This window comes from Monodon monoceros, unplaced genomic scaffold (assembly GCF_005190385.1).
Source record: "Monodon monoceros isolate NGI ecotype Baffin Bay Population unplaced genomic scaffold, NGI_Narwhal_1 Super_Scaffold_21, whole genome shotgun sequence".
NCBI classification, from domain to species: Eukaryota; Metazoa; Chordata; class Mammalia; order Artiodactyla; family Monodontidae; genus Monodon; species Monodon monoceros.
Window position 1 is genome coordinate 24,716,119 of NW_021703778.1, and position 15,117 is coordinate 24,731,235.

Below are 15,117 nucleotides of genomic sequence, written 5' to 3' on the forward strand. Positions count from 1 at the left end.
AAACTCAAGGAGAAACACACCAAGACACATAGTAATTAAATTGATAAAAATTAAAGACAAAAATTATTGAAAGCAACAAGGAAAAATGACAAATAACATACAAGGGAACTCCCATAGGGTTAACAGCTGATTTCTCAGTGGAAACTCTACAAGCCAGAAGGGAGTGGCATGATATATTTGAAGTGATGAAAGGGAAGAACCTACAACCAAGATTACTCTACCCAGCAAGGATCTCATTCAGATTCGATGCAGAACTCAAAAGCTTTACAGACAAGCAAAAGCTAAGAGAATTCAGCACCACCAAACCGGCTCTACAACAAATGCTAAAGGAACTTCTCTAAGTGGGAAACACAAGAGAAGAAAAGGACCTACAAAAACAAACCCATAACAATTAAGAAAATGGTAATAGGAACATACATATCGATAATTACCTTAAACATGAATGGATTAAATGCTCCAACCAAAAGACACAGGCTCACTGAATTGATACAAAAACAAGACCCATATATATGCTGTCTACAAGAGACTCACTTCAGACTTAGGGACACATACAGACTGAAAGTGAGGGGATGGAAAAAGATATTCCATGCAAATGGAAATCAAAAGAAAGCCGGAGTAGCAATACTCATATCAGATAAAATAGACTTTAAAGAATGTTACAAGAGACAAGGAAGGACACTACATAATGATCAAGGGATCGATCCAAGAAGAAGATATAACAATTATAAATATATATGCACCCAACATAAGAGCTCCTCAATACATAAGGCAACTGCTAACTGCTGTAAAAGAGGAAATCGACAGAAACACAATAATAGTGGGGGACTTTAACACCTCACTCACACCAACGGACAGATCATCCAAACAGGAAATTAATAAGGAAACACAAGCTTTAAATGATACAACAGACCAGATAGATTTAATTGATATTTATAGGACATTCCATCCAAAAACAACAGATTACACTTTCTTCTCAAGTGTGCACGGAACATTTTCCAGGTTAGATCACATCTTGGGTCACAAATCAAGCCTTGGTAAATTTAAGAAAATTGAAATCATATCAACCATCTTTTCTGACCACAATGCTATGAGATTATAAATTAATTACAGGGAAAAAAAGGTAAAAAACACAAACTCATGGAGGCTAAACAATACGTTACTAAATACCCAAGAGATCACTGAAGACATCAAAAAGGAAATCAAAAAATACCTAGAGACAAATGACAATGAAAACACGACAATCCAAAACCTATGGGATGCAGCAAAAGCAGTTCTAAGAGGGAAGTTTATAGCTATACAAGCTTACCTCAAGACACAAGAAAAATCTCAATCTAACCTTACACCTAAAGGAACTAGAGAAAGAAGAACAAAACCCAAAGGTAGTAGAAGGAAAGAAATCATAAAGATCAGAGCAGAAATAGATGAAATAGAAAAAAAGAAAACAATAGAAAAGATCAATAAAACTGAAACCTGATTCTCTGAGAAGATAAACAAAATTGATAAACCTTTAGCCAGACTCATTAAGAAGAAGAGGGAGAGGATTCAAATCAATAAAATTAGAAATGAAAAAGAAGTTACAACAGACACCGCAGAAATACAAAACATCATAAAAGACTACTACAAGCAACTCTATGCCAATATAATGGACGACCTAGAAAAAAATGGACAAATTCTTAGAAAGGTATAACCTTCCAAGACTGAACCAGGAAGAAATAGAAAATATAAACAGACCAATCACAAATAATGAAATTGAAACTGTGATTAAAAATTTTCCACCAAACAAAAGTCCAGGACCAGATGGCTTCACAGGTGAATTCTGTCAACGATTTAGAGAAGAGCTAGCACCCATCCTTCTCAAACTGTTCGAAAAAATTGCAGAGGAAGGAACACTCCCAAACTCATTCTACAAGGCCACCATCACCCTGATACCAAAACCAGACAGAGATACTACAAAAACAGAAAATTACAGACCCATATGACTGATGAATTTAGATGCAAAAATCCTCAACAAAATATTAGCAAACAGAATCCAACAACACGTTAGAAGGATCATACACCATGATCAAGTGGGATTTATCCCAGGGATGTAAGGATTCTTTAATATACACAAATTCATCAGATACACCATATTAACAAACTGAAGAATAAAAACCATATGATCATCTCAATAGATGCAGAAAAAGCTTTTGACAAAATTCAACACCCATTTATGATAAAAACTCTCCAGAAAGTGGGCATAGAGGGAACCTACCTCAGCATAATAAAGGCCATATATGACAAACCCACACCCTACATCATTCTTGATGGTGAAAAACAAAGTATTTCCTCTAAGATCAGGAACAAGACAAGGATGTCCACTCTTGCCACTGTTATTCAACATAGTTTTGGAAGTCCTAGCCATGGCAATCAGAGAAGAAAAAGAAATAAAAGGATTACAAATTGGAAAAGAAGAAGTAAAACTGTCACTGTTTGCAGATGACATGATACTATACATAGAGAATCCTAAAGATGCTACCAGAAAACTGCTAGAGCTAATCAATGAATTTGGTAAAGTTGCAGGATACAAAATTAATGCACAGAAATCTCTTGCATTCCTAAACACTAACAACAAAAGATCAGAAAGAGAAATTAAGGAAACAATCCCATTCATCATTGCAACAAAAAGAATAAAATACCTAGGAATAAACCTACCTAAGGAGGTAAATGACCTATACTCAGAAAACTATAAGACACTGATGAAAGAAATCAAAGATGACACAAACAGTTGAAGAGATATACCACGTTCTTGGATTGGAAGAATCAATATTGTGAAAATGACTATACTACCCAGAGCAATCTACAGATTCAATGCAATCCCTGTCAAATTACCAGTGGCATTTTTTACAGAACTAGAAAAAAGATCTTAAAATTTGTATGGAGACACAAAAGACCCCGAATAGCCAAAGCAGTCCTGAGGGGAAAAAAACGGAGCTGGAGGAATCAGACTCCCTGACTTCAGACTATACTACAAAGCTACAGTAATCAAGACAGTATGGTGCTGGCACAAAAACAGAAATAGATGAATGGAACAGGATGGAAAGCCCAGAGATAAAGCCACGCACCTATGGTCAACTAATCTGTGACAAAGGAGGCAAGGATATACAATGGAGAAAAGACAGTCTCCTCAGTAAGTGGTGCTGGGAAAACTGGATAGCTACATGTAAAAGAATGAAATTAGAACACTCCCTGACACCATACACAAAAATAAACTCAAAATAGATTAAAGACCTAAATGTAAGACCAGACACTATAAAACTCTTAAAGGAAAGCATACAAAGAACGCTCTGTGACATAAATCACAGTAAGATCTTTTTTGATCCACCTCCTAGAGTAATGGAAATAAAAAACAGAAATAAAGAAATGGGACCTAATGGAACTTAAAACCTTTTGCATAGCAAAGGAAACTATAAACAAAACGAATAGACAACCCTCAGAATGGGAGAAAATATTTGCAAACAAGTCAGAGGACACAGGATTAATCTCCAAAATATATAAACAGCTCATGCAGCTCAATATTAAAACAACAAACTACCCAATCCAAAAATGGGCAGAAGACCTAAATAGGCATCTCTCCAAAGAAGACATACAGATGGCCAAGAAGCACATGAAAAGCTGCTCAACATCACTAATAGGAAATGGAAATCAAAACTATAATGAGGTATCACCTCACACCACTTAGAGTGGCCATTATTCTACAAACAACAGTGCTCACTTCGGCAGCACATATACTAAAATTGGAACAATACAGAGAAGATTTGTATGGCCCCTGCGCAAGGATGACGAATAAAGACGCAGACCTACTAGAGAATGGACTTGACGACACAGGGAGGGGGAACGGTAGGCTGGGACAAAGCGAGAGAGTGGCATGGACATATATACACTACCAAATGTAAAATAGATAGCTAGTGGGAAGCAGCCGCATAGCACAGGGAGATCAGCCCGGTGTTTTGTGACCACCTAGAGGGGTGGGATAGGGATGGTGGAGGGAGGGAGATGCAAGAGGGAAGAGATATAGGGATATATGTATATATATAGCTGATTTACTTTGTTATAAAGCAGAAACTGACACTCGATTGTAAAGCAATTATACTCCAATAAAGATGTTTAAAAAATCAGCAAAAAAATTTAAAAAAAGAAAATCTACAAACAACAAACGCTGGAGAGGGTGTGGAGAAAAGGGAACCCTCTTGCGCTATGGTGGGTTTGTAAATTGGTACAGCCACTATGGAAAACAGCATGGAGTTTCCTTAAAAAACTAAAAATGGAATTACCATACAACCCAGCAATCCCACTACTGGGCATATACCCTGAGGAAACCATAATTCAAAAAACCACATGCACCCCAGTGTTCATTGCAGCACTATTTACAATAGCCAGTCATGGAAGCAACCTAAATGCCCATCAACGGATGAATGGATAAAGAAGATGTGGCACATATATACAATGGAATATTACTCTGCGATAAAAAGGAATGAAATTGGGTCATTTTTAGAGACACGTATGGACCTAGAGACTGTCATACAGAGTGAAGTAAGAGGAAAACAAATATCGTGTATTAACGTATATATGTAGAATCTAGAAAAATGGTACAGATGAACCTATCTGCAAAGCAGAAATAGTGACACAGATGTAGAGAACAAACGTATGGACACCAAGTGGGGAAAGTGAGGGGTGGGGTGGGATGAATTGGGAGATTGGTATTGACATATATACACTAATATGTATACAATAGATAACTAATAAGAATGTGCTGTGTAAAAAATAAAATAAAATTAAAAAAAAAAAAAGCACTTGGGGTTTGCTGGTCTCGATGCTTGTCTCATTCCTCGTCTGTCTCTGTCCCTTCCCCATCTCCCCCAGCCCCGCTCCCCCAAGCCCTGACAGTCATATGGCAGAACGTCACTCTGTCCCCTGTCCTCTTCCTGCAGACACAAAGGTCATGAGTGAATTCGAGAACGAAGGCTTCTTTGCTCTGCATCAGCGCCGAGGAGCCATCAAACAGGCCAAGGTCCACCACGTCAAGTGCCATGAGTTCACGGCCACCTTTTTCCCACAACCCACGTTTTGCTCCGTCTGCCATGAGTTTGTCTGGTAATGGTAACTCAGCATTTCACTCCAAGCTTCAAGTTATGCATTCTGTCGCGTCTTCTTGATCCGCCAGGTCTGGCATGCCCCACCTTGGGGAAGTGTGCCGGAATAGGTACCACTTGAGAGTTTCCAGTGGCCTCACCTGGATTGAGAAGGTTCAAAGGATGTGACTCTCTAGAACATTTTCATAATATAACTCCTGTAGAGCAAGGGAACCAGCCTCCTTAGGAAAGGTTCCAAGGACTTCAGTTTCCAATTAAATGGGAGGCTTATGGGGGTGAGGGGGAAGGGAAAGAAGAAGGAGAGATCTTTATCGTAAGCACAGTTTTACAGCCAAAACTGCCACCAGCTCCACAGCCCAACCGTGCTGCTACTAATGTCTGCAAAAGGCAACACTTGCCCGTTGGAGCTAATGGGTTTCAATGTTTACAAGGCTCTTGGGTGTCTTAAGAGCCCTCAAACAGAGAGATTCGTTCAACCCTCAGTAAACACACAGCGAAGGCTATGGGGGAGTGGAGACTTGAAACGACTCCTATCTCTGGCCCCAGCCTCCTTGCCTCTTCTGGGGTGTTCTCTCCTTAACCCCTGTGTAACCAGGGTATCCAGAGGTCAAGTAGACTTTTGGTGGATTTCCATCAACTGTCTTCATCTAATGACTTGAACCTCCTTCCTTTCTAAGAGTGAATGTTACTCAGGCTTCGGTCTTAAGCTTGAGAATTCATTAGTTGCACATATTCTCAGATACTCAGAAAGAGGAAATAAAATGTTACAAAATAAAATGTTATAAATGTAGATATCTTTGCTTATCTGTACTGAGCTTAGTGAGACATTGAATTTTTAAGCGCAGACGTGGAAATTTGCTACCACGATCCCGTGATCCATTTTTTTAAAATATTAATTTAAAATTTTTTTTCTTTTTTTGGCTGCATCGGGTCTTAGTTGTGGCATGCGGGGTCTTTTGTTGAAGCACGCAGGGTCTTCCGTTGCGGCACACGGGCTTCTCTAGTTGCGGCAGTGTGCGGGTTTCTCAGTAGCTGTGGCATGCGGGTTTTCTCTTCTGTAGTTGTGGCGCGCGGGCTTAGTTGCCCTGCGGCATGTGGGATCTTAGTTCCCCAACCAGGGATCGAACTCGCGTCCCCTGTATGGGAAGGTGGATTCTTTACCACTGGACCACCAGGGAAGCCCCCCCCCTTTATCGATTTTTGGTCAGGCATTTTTATCTCTACATGTTTGTTTGGAAAATATGCAAATGGAAGGGAAATCAACAACAACTCATTTATCTAATTATCAGACTTTTCACAAAGCAGGTTAAAATAAAAGCACAGGGCTTCCCTGGTGGCGCAGTGGTTGAGAGTCCGCCTGCCGATGCAGGGGACGTGGGTTCGTGCCCTGGTCCGGGAAGATCCCACATGCCGCGGAGCGGCTGGGCCCGTGAGCCATGGCCGCTGAGCCTGCGCGTCCGGAGCCTGTTCTCCACAACGGGAGAGGCCACAACAGGGAGAGGCCTGCGTACCGGAAAAAAAAAATAAATAAAAGCACATGTTAACACTCTTGGCTAATAATAGACTCGTGCTTCAGATCAGAAAATGCTCTGTGATAGCAGAAAGCTATGGGATCTTGTTCATCTTTTAAATGTTTTTGCTACTACTGTTGACTCAAAGGTCCATATAAATATTCAAACATGTGCTTTATTGCAGGGGTCTGAACAAACAGGGCTACCAGTGTCGACGTAAGTCAGAAGGATTTCTTTTGTATTATCGTCATTCTTTTCGTTTAGTTGTCCCTTAACTTCTGAAAATCTCAAGCTGTAGTCATTTCTTTTCAGAATGTAATGCAGCAATTCACAAGAAGTGTATCGATAAGGTTATAGCGAAGTGCACGGGATCAGCTATCAACAGCCGAGAAACCATGGTACGGATCTAGATTCCTCTCTGTCTGAAATACGATGATTTTATCCTGACATTAAATTTTACAGCCCACTAATTCTTGTTCCTAATGCCTGAATTTGAATGCTTATATTTTTCCTTGCACACCCTAAAACCCTTTCCTCTCCAGTGGTGATGGTTACTGAGATCCAAAACTAGGGGATGAATAAGAGAGCACAAGAAGAATTTTAATGATTCTACCTTTTCCAGAAAAACATCACAGAAAGGTGGCCAGAAAGCATAGTTCTGATCAATTATGTGAGAACGACTCCTGTGGCATCTACAGCTAGAAGTGACAGTTAAAGAGTATAGGCAATGGTTATAAAACGCAGATGTGAGCATGTACAAGGGAGGGTAACATATGTAATTCTTATATTGAGAGGCAAGTATTTCTTTCAGAATGAACTTTGAGATGTATCATCTGGTGGCAAGTTAGACTTTACTCTGTGGGAGAGGGAGGAAGATGGAGCTGCAGAGAGAGAGAGGCAACCAAAGCAGTCAGTCTTGGCAAGAAGGGAAGAGGTCCAAAGCCACATGGACATGAAACTCTGACGGACAGGAAGGAACTGAAGAGATGGTTGTAGATGAAGGTAGGTTTGTAGATTTGGGGAAGGACAGATGAGGGAGCTTCCCTTAGATGACTTAGGTCCTCGATGAAGTCTGAGGACTAGGGGAAGAAAGAAGGCAGCAAGTGTCTTTGAGGAGGAAGGAGGAGCTGTAAAATAATTATCTCATAGATGGCAGGGCAAGGGGATTCAAGAAAAGCAGCAGGATTGCCAAGCACAGTTGCAAGTCCATTTGAGTTTGAGGGCAGCCATCTCCCGGGTGTGTGATTTTCTCCAGCAAAGGGGTAGGCAAAGAGACAGCAGATCGGTTGGGTTTTTCCAGAGTAGAATGTCTTTTAAAATTTAGAGCCAGACGGGGATAATCTCCTGTTATGAGTGACTCTGCCAAGGCTCAAAGAGGTTGAAGTAGTTTGTCCAAGGTCAGCCACTTTCACCTGGCAGACTAGAATTCGGATCTCAGTCTCCCAGACTAAGGCTTTTGTTCGTTGAAATCACAGTGCCTCTTTTCATCCCGCCCGCCTGCTCCCTTTTTCTGATGCCTTCAGCTTTCCTGAAAAAATCACAAATTGTAAGCATGACTGTGAACTTCAATGGCTAACGTCCAGTAGGACTAGAATGAGAGCCACAGGTAAAATTTTAAACTTTCAAGTAGCCACATTAAAGACCGGAAAAAGCAACAGGTGGAATTCATCTTAACGATATACTTTATGTAACCCAATCTGCTCCAATATTATCATTTCAGGATAGAATCAATATACAAAATTGAGATATTTTACATTGGTTTTTTTTTTCCCATACAAAGTTGTCATAATCCAGTACGTATTTTACACTTACAGCACATCTTTTCAACACCTTGTAAGTGTTGGCCCATGTGGGTGAGTGACTGTCGTGTTGGAAAGTACAGATCTGTAGTCTTTCCCAGACACATCTTGAACCATTTGGACTTGGGTTCAGGATTTGATGTAGAAGTCTCCTAGCCTGGACCTTGCCATCACTTGTTCATATTTATGTGGAAAAGTTTCTACGAAATAGGAGTTCTGAAAGGCACTTTTTCTTGGTTGAAAATATCTCGATAAGTGCTGGGCAGCTTTTAAGCCATTCTAAATAGCCATTCTAAAGACTAAATGCTGACCAAAAGCCACCATGTAGAGATTTTTGTAGAGATCTCAAGTAAATAAAACTTTTTATACTGCACAAGAATATCAGTATTCTTGCCAGGAATCAGAGTGCCTGATTTTTTGTTGTTGTTAATGTAATAAGTTTGATTAAAGGGGAGAATTTAAACTCTAGAACACTTTAAAAAAGAAAATCTTCACTGTATCTAGTGTCAGCATCCCTCTGTCATCTCCCTTCTCTCCATCCCTTAAACCATCACATTTATTTTGAGAGAGCGAAGAGTAATGGTGAAAGAGGGGATGGGCTCAGATTCGGACTGTCAGGCTCATAGATATCCCAGCTCAGTTGATGGCTGTGTGTCCTAGACAAGTGTCTGGCCCTATCTGTGCTGAATCTCCCCACCTATCAAAGCAGGATACTAACAGAGGCTGCTTCAAAAGAGGTATTTTGAGGGTTGTATGAGATATCACACATGTAAAAGATAACACGTGACGGGTCTAACGTGTCTATCACAGCACCTGGCAGAACTGTTATCTACCTCTTGTCTCTTCAGTTCATGTATAAGCAGTGTGAAAAGCCTTCCCACCTTGGGCTCCCACACTAATAAACCGATTTCTCTAGAGGAGGCATTATATAACATCTTCCAAAGGTTAAAGCACTAGTGCTAGGTTAAAAGAGAAAAGGAAATATTTATATTAAAGTAGGAAGGGAAGGGCTGCCCTGGGGGCACAGTGGTTGAAAGTCTGCCTGCCGATGCAGGGGACACGGGTGCGTGCCCCGGTCCGGGAAGATCCCACATGCCACGGAGCGGCTGGGCCCGTGAGCCATGGCCGCTGAGCCTGCGCTTCCGGAGCCTGTGCTCCGCAATGGGAGAGGCCACAACAGTGAGAGGCCCGTGTACCGCAAAAAAAAAAAAAAAAAAAAAACGAAGAAGGGAAGTACGTTTACTTAGCTCCCATTTAAACAAATAACCCTGGTCTCCTCTTCCTGAAATCTTAGCCCGTCTGTGGGAAGGCCGCAGACTTGCCCCCTTGCCCTTGACCTAGAAGAGCTAACGGCTTCTTGTCTTCTTTGGACATGACTGTAAGGCTTGACAAGGAAAAAATTATGGGTTCTAATAAACATCACTGCAGTGTTTTTTATTATTCTGTTCACTGTGCTAAAGTATCTGCTAAGACGTGAAAAGTGGGGAAGTGGGGACACACCGACCATCACGCATTCTTTTTCCCTTTCAGTTCCACAAGGAGAGGTTCAAAATCGACATGCCACACAGATTTAAGGTCTACAATTACAAGAGCCCCACCTTCTGTGAACACTGTGGGACCCTGCTCTGGGGCCTGGCGAGGCAAGGCCTCAAGTGTGACGGTGAGTTTAATGAGCGTGGCCCCACAGAACGGAACCCCCTGCGGCTGGATTTGCAGCTTTGATGGAGAGAACCAGGGAGCGGGGCGGGGCGGGGGGGAGGATGGAGGTGACTGGCTTCTCCGTCCAGCCCGGAAGAGCCCCGTGATCCTGAATGAGAAGTTCCCCGATAACAAGCCACTGCTGTTCTTTTCCTTCCACCTGTCCCCACCCCATGCCTTGTTTCCCAGAGAAGTGCCCAGTCTTCCAGGTCAAATGTCACCGCCCCTGGCCCCATGCCTTCTGTGGTACCTGCCTGATTCTCCTCTGACTGGCTCCCTCCCCTGGAGCTGCCCCTTCCTGACCTCCACAGCCCCAGCCCTGCCCCTGCCGCTCTCCTTAGCACCAGCGAGTGCGATTCTGTCTGTGGCTCCATCAGGGAGCGAGCCTGGCACGTCTGTTTCGCTGCTGGATAGTCCTGCGCAGAAAACTGCCTGACTTAAGCTGGCGAGCCTGTCCCCAAAGCGTGCTGTGAACTCCACGTGCACGGGAAGACGCCCAGCTCTGATGCTGATGGCCTGAGAGCAGAGCCCGAGCCTGCTGCCCTCCACCGTGGAGTTACTCAGCCGGACCCTGAGAAAAAGCACAAGAGCTCTCTCTCTCTGAAAGTCCAGGCTGCGAAGGCAAAAACCTTTAGAAACTGAGATGCTGTTATGTCAGGATTAGGGGGTAGGGAGGAAAAAGTCCAACAAGAACTAACGAAGTACTTCTGCCCTTGGAGTGCAGCTGAGGGGAGGACAGAGCGCAGATAACATTCAAAACATTGGTGCCTCGCTCAGCAGGGACCTTTGTATTTTATTTTATTTAAAAAAAATTTTTAATGAAGTATAGTTGATTTACAATGCTGTGTTAATTACTGCTGTACAGCAAAGTGATTCAGTTATACACATGTATATACATTATATATGTGTGTGTGTATATATATTATATACATATATATACATTCTTTTTTCTATATATTCTTTTCCATTATGGTTTATCATAGGATATTGATTAAACACAGAAGCCACTTCATTCTTTCTCGGCATGCCCCATTTTAACTTATGCCACTGGCTAATGCGTGTTGTATCTTTTAAGTGATAAAGGGTGCCGACCTAAGGAGGAAGATCACCCTTAGCTGCCTGCCTGTCCTCATCCCAGTTGCATCCACGTGTCTGGTGGAGCCTGGAGTGACATCTTAATGGAGGCGGGAGGGGTTAGGTCTCCAAATCATTACTGAAGGCAAACCCAGAGGTAGTCAAAATTCACCTGAACAGTCCCTCCATCACCCAAAGTACCACCACGCACTCTCCTCTCTACACCTGTTTAAGAGTCCGTGGGTGGGTGGGCTGGGCGTTGTATAGAGTATATTTAAGAGTCGTAGGCAACAGGTAATGTTGGAATGTTCTGCGGGGACAAATGGACAGGAATAATCAGATCCCCATCTGATGGCACCCCTGTTCCCGTGATACTCTCACTCGTCGGGTTTTCTTTCCCTGGAGCCCAGGCGCCCCACCTGCAGAGGCCGAGCTGGTCCCAACAGCACGGTTGTGCCTCTGAGCTCAGAACTTCCAGGATTCCTTGGCATTGTTCCACCACACCCTGCTGGGTTCTGTCCTTTTCGAACATTCCTTCTTCATTCCATTCTCTTTCCTCATTCCCTGTCCTCCTGTGCTTCCTTAACCCTACTCCCTCTCTTCTCTTCTCCCCTTCCTCTCCCCTCTCCTCCTCCCTCTCCTTCCCCAAGTCACTCCCTGGAACCCCGAGAGGCTGGGCGCTGTCTGCTCCCCCCACACCCTCATCTGCATCTCCGCCTCTCACTCTCTCCCCTGGGTCTCTCCCCCCCCTCTTCCTCACTCTCTCTTCTTCTTACTCTCCTGTAAGCCTCCTTCCTAAGTAGGGCCCCCACTCCTCCTGACCCTGTCTCCTTTCTCTCGCCACTGAAATTGCCATGAAAGTAGTCATCTGGAGGGACTGTTTGCACTCATTGAGGTCCAGTTATCACCTACTAGGTTAGTAACAGACTTAGGACTTTGTGATCCTAGTGGGCATGGGGCCTCTCTTCACGGCACATCAGAGAGGAGCTTAGATCCGCTACAGTTTTAAAGAGCAAGGTGCTCCTCCCCATATCCTCAAGTCCATTCTCTAGTAGGTCTGTGTCTTTATTCCTGTCTTACCCCTAGGTTCTTCATGACATTTTTTTTTCCTTGAATTCCATATATATGTGTTAGCATACGGTATTTGTCTTTCTCTTCCTGACTTACTTCACTCTGTGGCAGACTCTAGGTCTATCCACCTCATTACAAATAGGGAGGGTGGGAGGGAGAGAGACGCAAGAGGGAAGAGATATGGGAACATATGTATATGTATAACTGATTCACTTTGTTATAAAGCAGAAACTAACACACCATTGTAAAGCAATTATACCCTAATAAAGATGTTTAAAAAAAAAAAAAAAGAGCAAGGTGCTCGATGCTCGCTACATGCCTCCCTCTACCTTGCAGTAAATAAGTAGGAAATGGGGCCGCCCAGTGTAAAACCTGCATCCGGGAGCCCAGGAGGAGTCAAGCTAACAAGGCAGAATTCAGAGGGCAGAAGCCATTATGAGCAGCACCTTTACTATATTAAAGGTTCCACTTCAGGTGGATTTTTATGACTTTATACTGGGATGAGTAATAGTTTATGCTTACCTACTAGAAAATGCTGTTTTATTTTGTCTTGTTATGAACTGTTTAGTGAAAACTAAAGGTGAAGATGGCTAAAATTTCACCTAAATATTTCAAGAATATTCTATTGTAGTAAATAATAAAGATGAAAGAAAAGTTGTCTTTCGTGAACACCTGTTGGAGGCCAATCACTGTGCTAAGTTTTTGCACACAAATGGGCAAGTAATAAGGTAAGAAGATTAAAACGGCATGATTTTATAGCTTCTCCTGCCTAATTCCACTGTAACAATCCCTGTTGATATACCTTTATAGAACCTAGCAGGACGTGAGATCAGAGTTCTATCTGCTGGTGTTGGGAAATCTTTGGTAGCTTTTTTTTGGCATAACGGTGATGTTTCATAAGCAGAATTTGCATTTTTCTAAGACTAATGACATGAAGCGATATTGTCTTTACACAGACACAGAGGTGCCCGACCCCCAGTACAAGAAGGCTCCCACAGTCACAGCACGGTCTTGCTGTTTTTAGGACTGATGGATCAGGATACTCCTCCAGCATCGTAGGTCTCAGAGCTAGAAGCCTATACAGATCATTTAGTTCAAGTAGCCCAACTCTCCCATGTGGTGAGAACACGGTCTCCAGACACTTTCCTTCCTTTCACCCCCGCCTCTCACATATGCACAGACCACCCCACTGTCTCAATTTCCATTTCGACTGCGGCTGTACCCTAGGCTTCAGCCTAGAGGGTGGAGAAGCCTCTCGCAGCCTACGTGGGAAAGGGGATGCTTGGACCCCAGTCTAAGTGGCAGTGAATGACCTTCCACCCAGCATTCCACATTTACCACCAACTTATTTGCTGGAATCAACCCTGGAATAAGAGCCAACCTCAGTTTTTCACTCTCATCGATGGCACAGTGGACATGCATTCTGGGAGCAGCCTTCCTCCCCATCCACAGGCTCTGGTTCTGCTTTGAGTGGAAGTCACTTCCCAGCAGCACGCTGAGGAGCATCTGGTGTGTGGGTGAAGGTCTCAGGGAATCAGGTGAATGTGTGGTGGCATCGTAAAAGCACTGCCCTGGTCTGTTTGCCTTCAGTGTCTCCCTCTGCTGGGAAGATGGCACCGGGGATTTGCCAATGATTCCTTGGACATACATTGGACATACATGCACCTAAAACAGATCACGTGCAAAGTCCGTGGAAGTTGGTTCTGTTGCCCTTGCTCAAGGTGTCGCTTTCTTCCTTTCAGCATGCGGCATGAACGTACATCACAGATGCCAGACAAAGGTCGCCAACCTTTGTGGCATAAACCAGAAGCTAATGGCTGAAGCACTGGCAATGATCGAGAGCGCTCAACAGGTAGGAACGGCTTTTAGGGGACAAGTTCCCACAATTTCAGCTCAACTAGGACTATTCCAGTCCCTTCACTCTGTGCTCTGGAGCAGCTCTACAGGGCGATGTGGACTCTATTTCCGAGTACTTGCCTTGACACTGACTTTCATCCTCGTGTCCACATCCACCGCTTGAGATACTTATTTATTTAATGCATTTGCATCGTGTGGATCTTTATAAGATCTTAAATTCTTCATGGAATGAGCAGGGGAAGAAATAAATTCATTAAAATTACTGAGGATTCATTGCCAGCTTTATACCTATATATGACAACTATATAATAGCCTGGGGGAAAAAACATATATTTGCTAGAATCATCCCTAGAATGCCTTCAAAACACTGAGTCCAAGGCAACTTTTGCCTTGCTACTTACTAGCAGGCCGAATCCTCACATCCAAGGACAAACCCTCTTTAAGAGTTGGCATTGCCCACGTAAGCTATTTTTCCATCCATTGGCCTTTGATTCCTATCTGTGACCGAATAATGTGGATAGCATGGGATAAACCAGTTGGCCCCCAGAAAAGTATGCAGGAAGCGAATACGTTCTGCTGGTACGTAAAATATGATAGACATCCACAGGATATGGGATCCCTAAGAGGGTGCCAGGGGGAGGGAGAGATTCGGTTATCCTACACATCTAGGGATCTGAAATGGCTTTCATGCCCATGGACAGCAGGCTGCACTGTCCCGTTAATTGTGGGTGGGTAGGTGGGTAGTCTGATTCTTTGTTTGTAACCCAGGCTCGCTGCTTAAGAGACTCTGAACACATCTTCAGAGAAGGTCCAGTTGAAATTGGTCTCCCATGCTCCATAAAAGGTGAAGCAAAGCTGCCGTGTGGACCAGCACCGGGAAAAAAAGGTAGCTACCCTGATCCACCGTAGAATCGTCAGTAATTCATCTTGATTAACCTGAGTCGTCTGGATTTAAATTCTCCACATACCTGGCCTGAT

General features: G+C 43.2%; 1 protein-coding gene and 1 non-coding gene across 6 annotated transcripts in view; both read left to right on the forward strand.

Moving 5' to 3' along the window:
- The window catches only part of PRKCQ (protein kinase C theta), a 152,173-nt gene that overhangs the window by 60,595 nt on the left and 76,461 nt on the right, over window positions 1-15,117 (forward strand). For all 5 annotated transcript variants that reach the window (XM_029239778.1, XM_029239782.1, XM_029239781.1 and 2 more), the window contains 6 exons: window positions 4,968-5,130; window positions 6,825-6,856; window positions 6,953-7,038; window positions 9,970-10,099; window positions 14,025-14,134; window positions 14,908-15,025. In XM_029239778.1, the coding sequence (XP_029095611.1) occupies window positions 4,968-5,130; window positions 6,825-6,856; window positions 6,953-7,038; window positions 9,970-10,099; window positions 14,025-14,134; window positions 14,908-15,025 (639 nt within the window). The remainder of the gene's footprint in view (window positions 1-4,967; window positions 5,131-6,824; window positions 6,857-6,952; window positions 7,039-9,969; window positions 10,100-14,024; window positions 14,135-14,907; window positions 15,026-15,117) is intronic.
- On the forward strand, window positions 3,744-3,851 carry LOC114905271. The gene has a single exon (XR_003796130.1). It is a non-coding gene; the product is annotated as a U6 spliceosomal RNA (small nuclear RNA).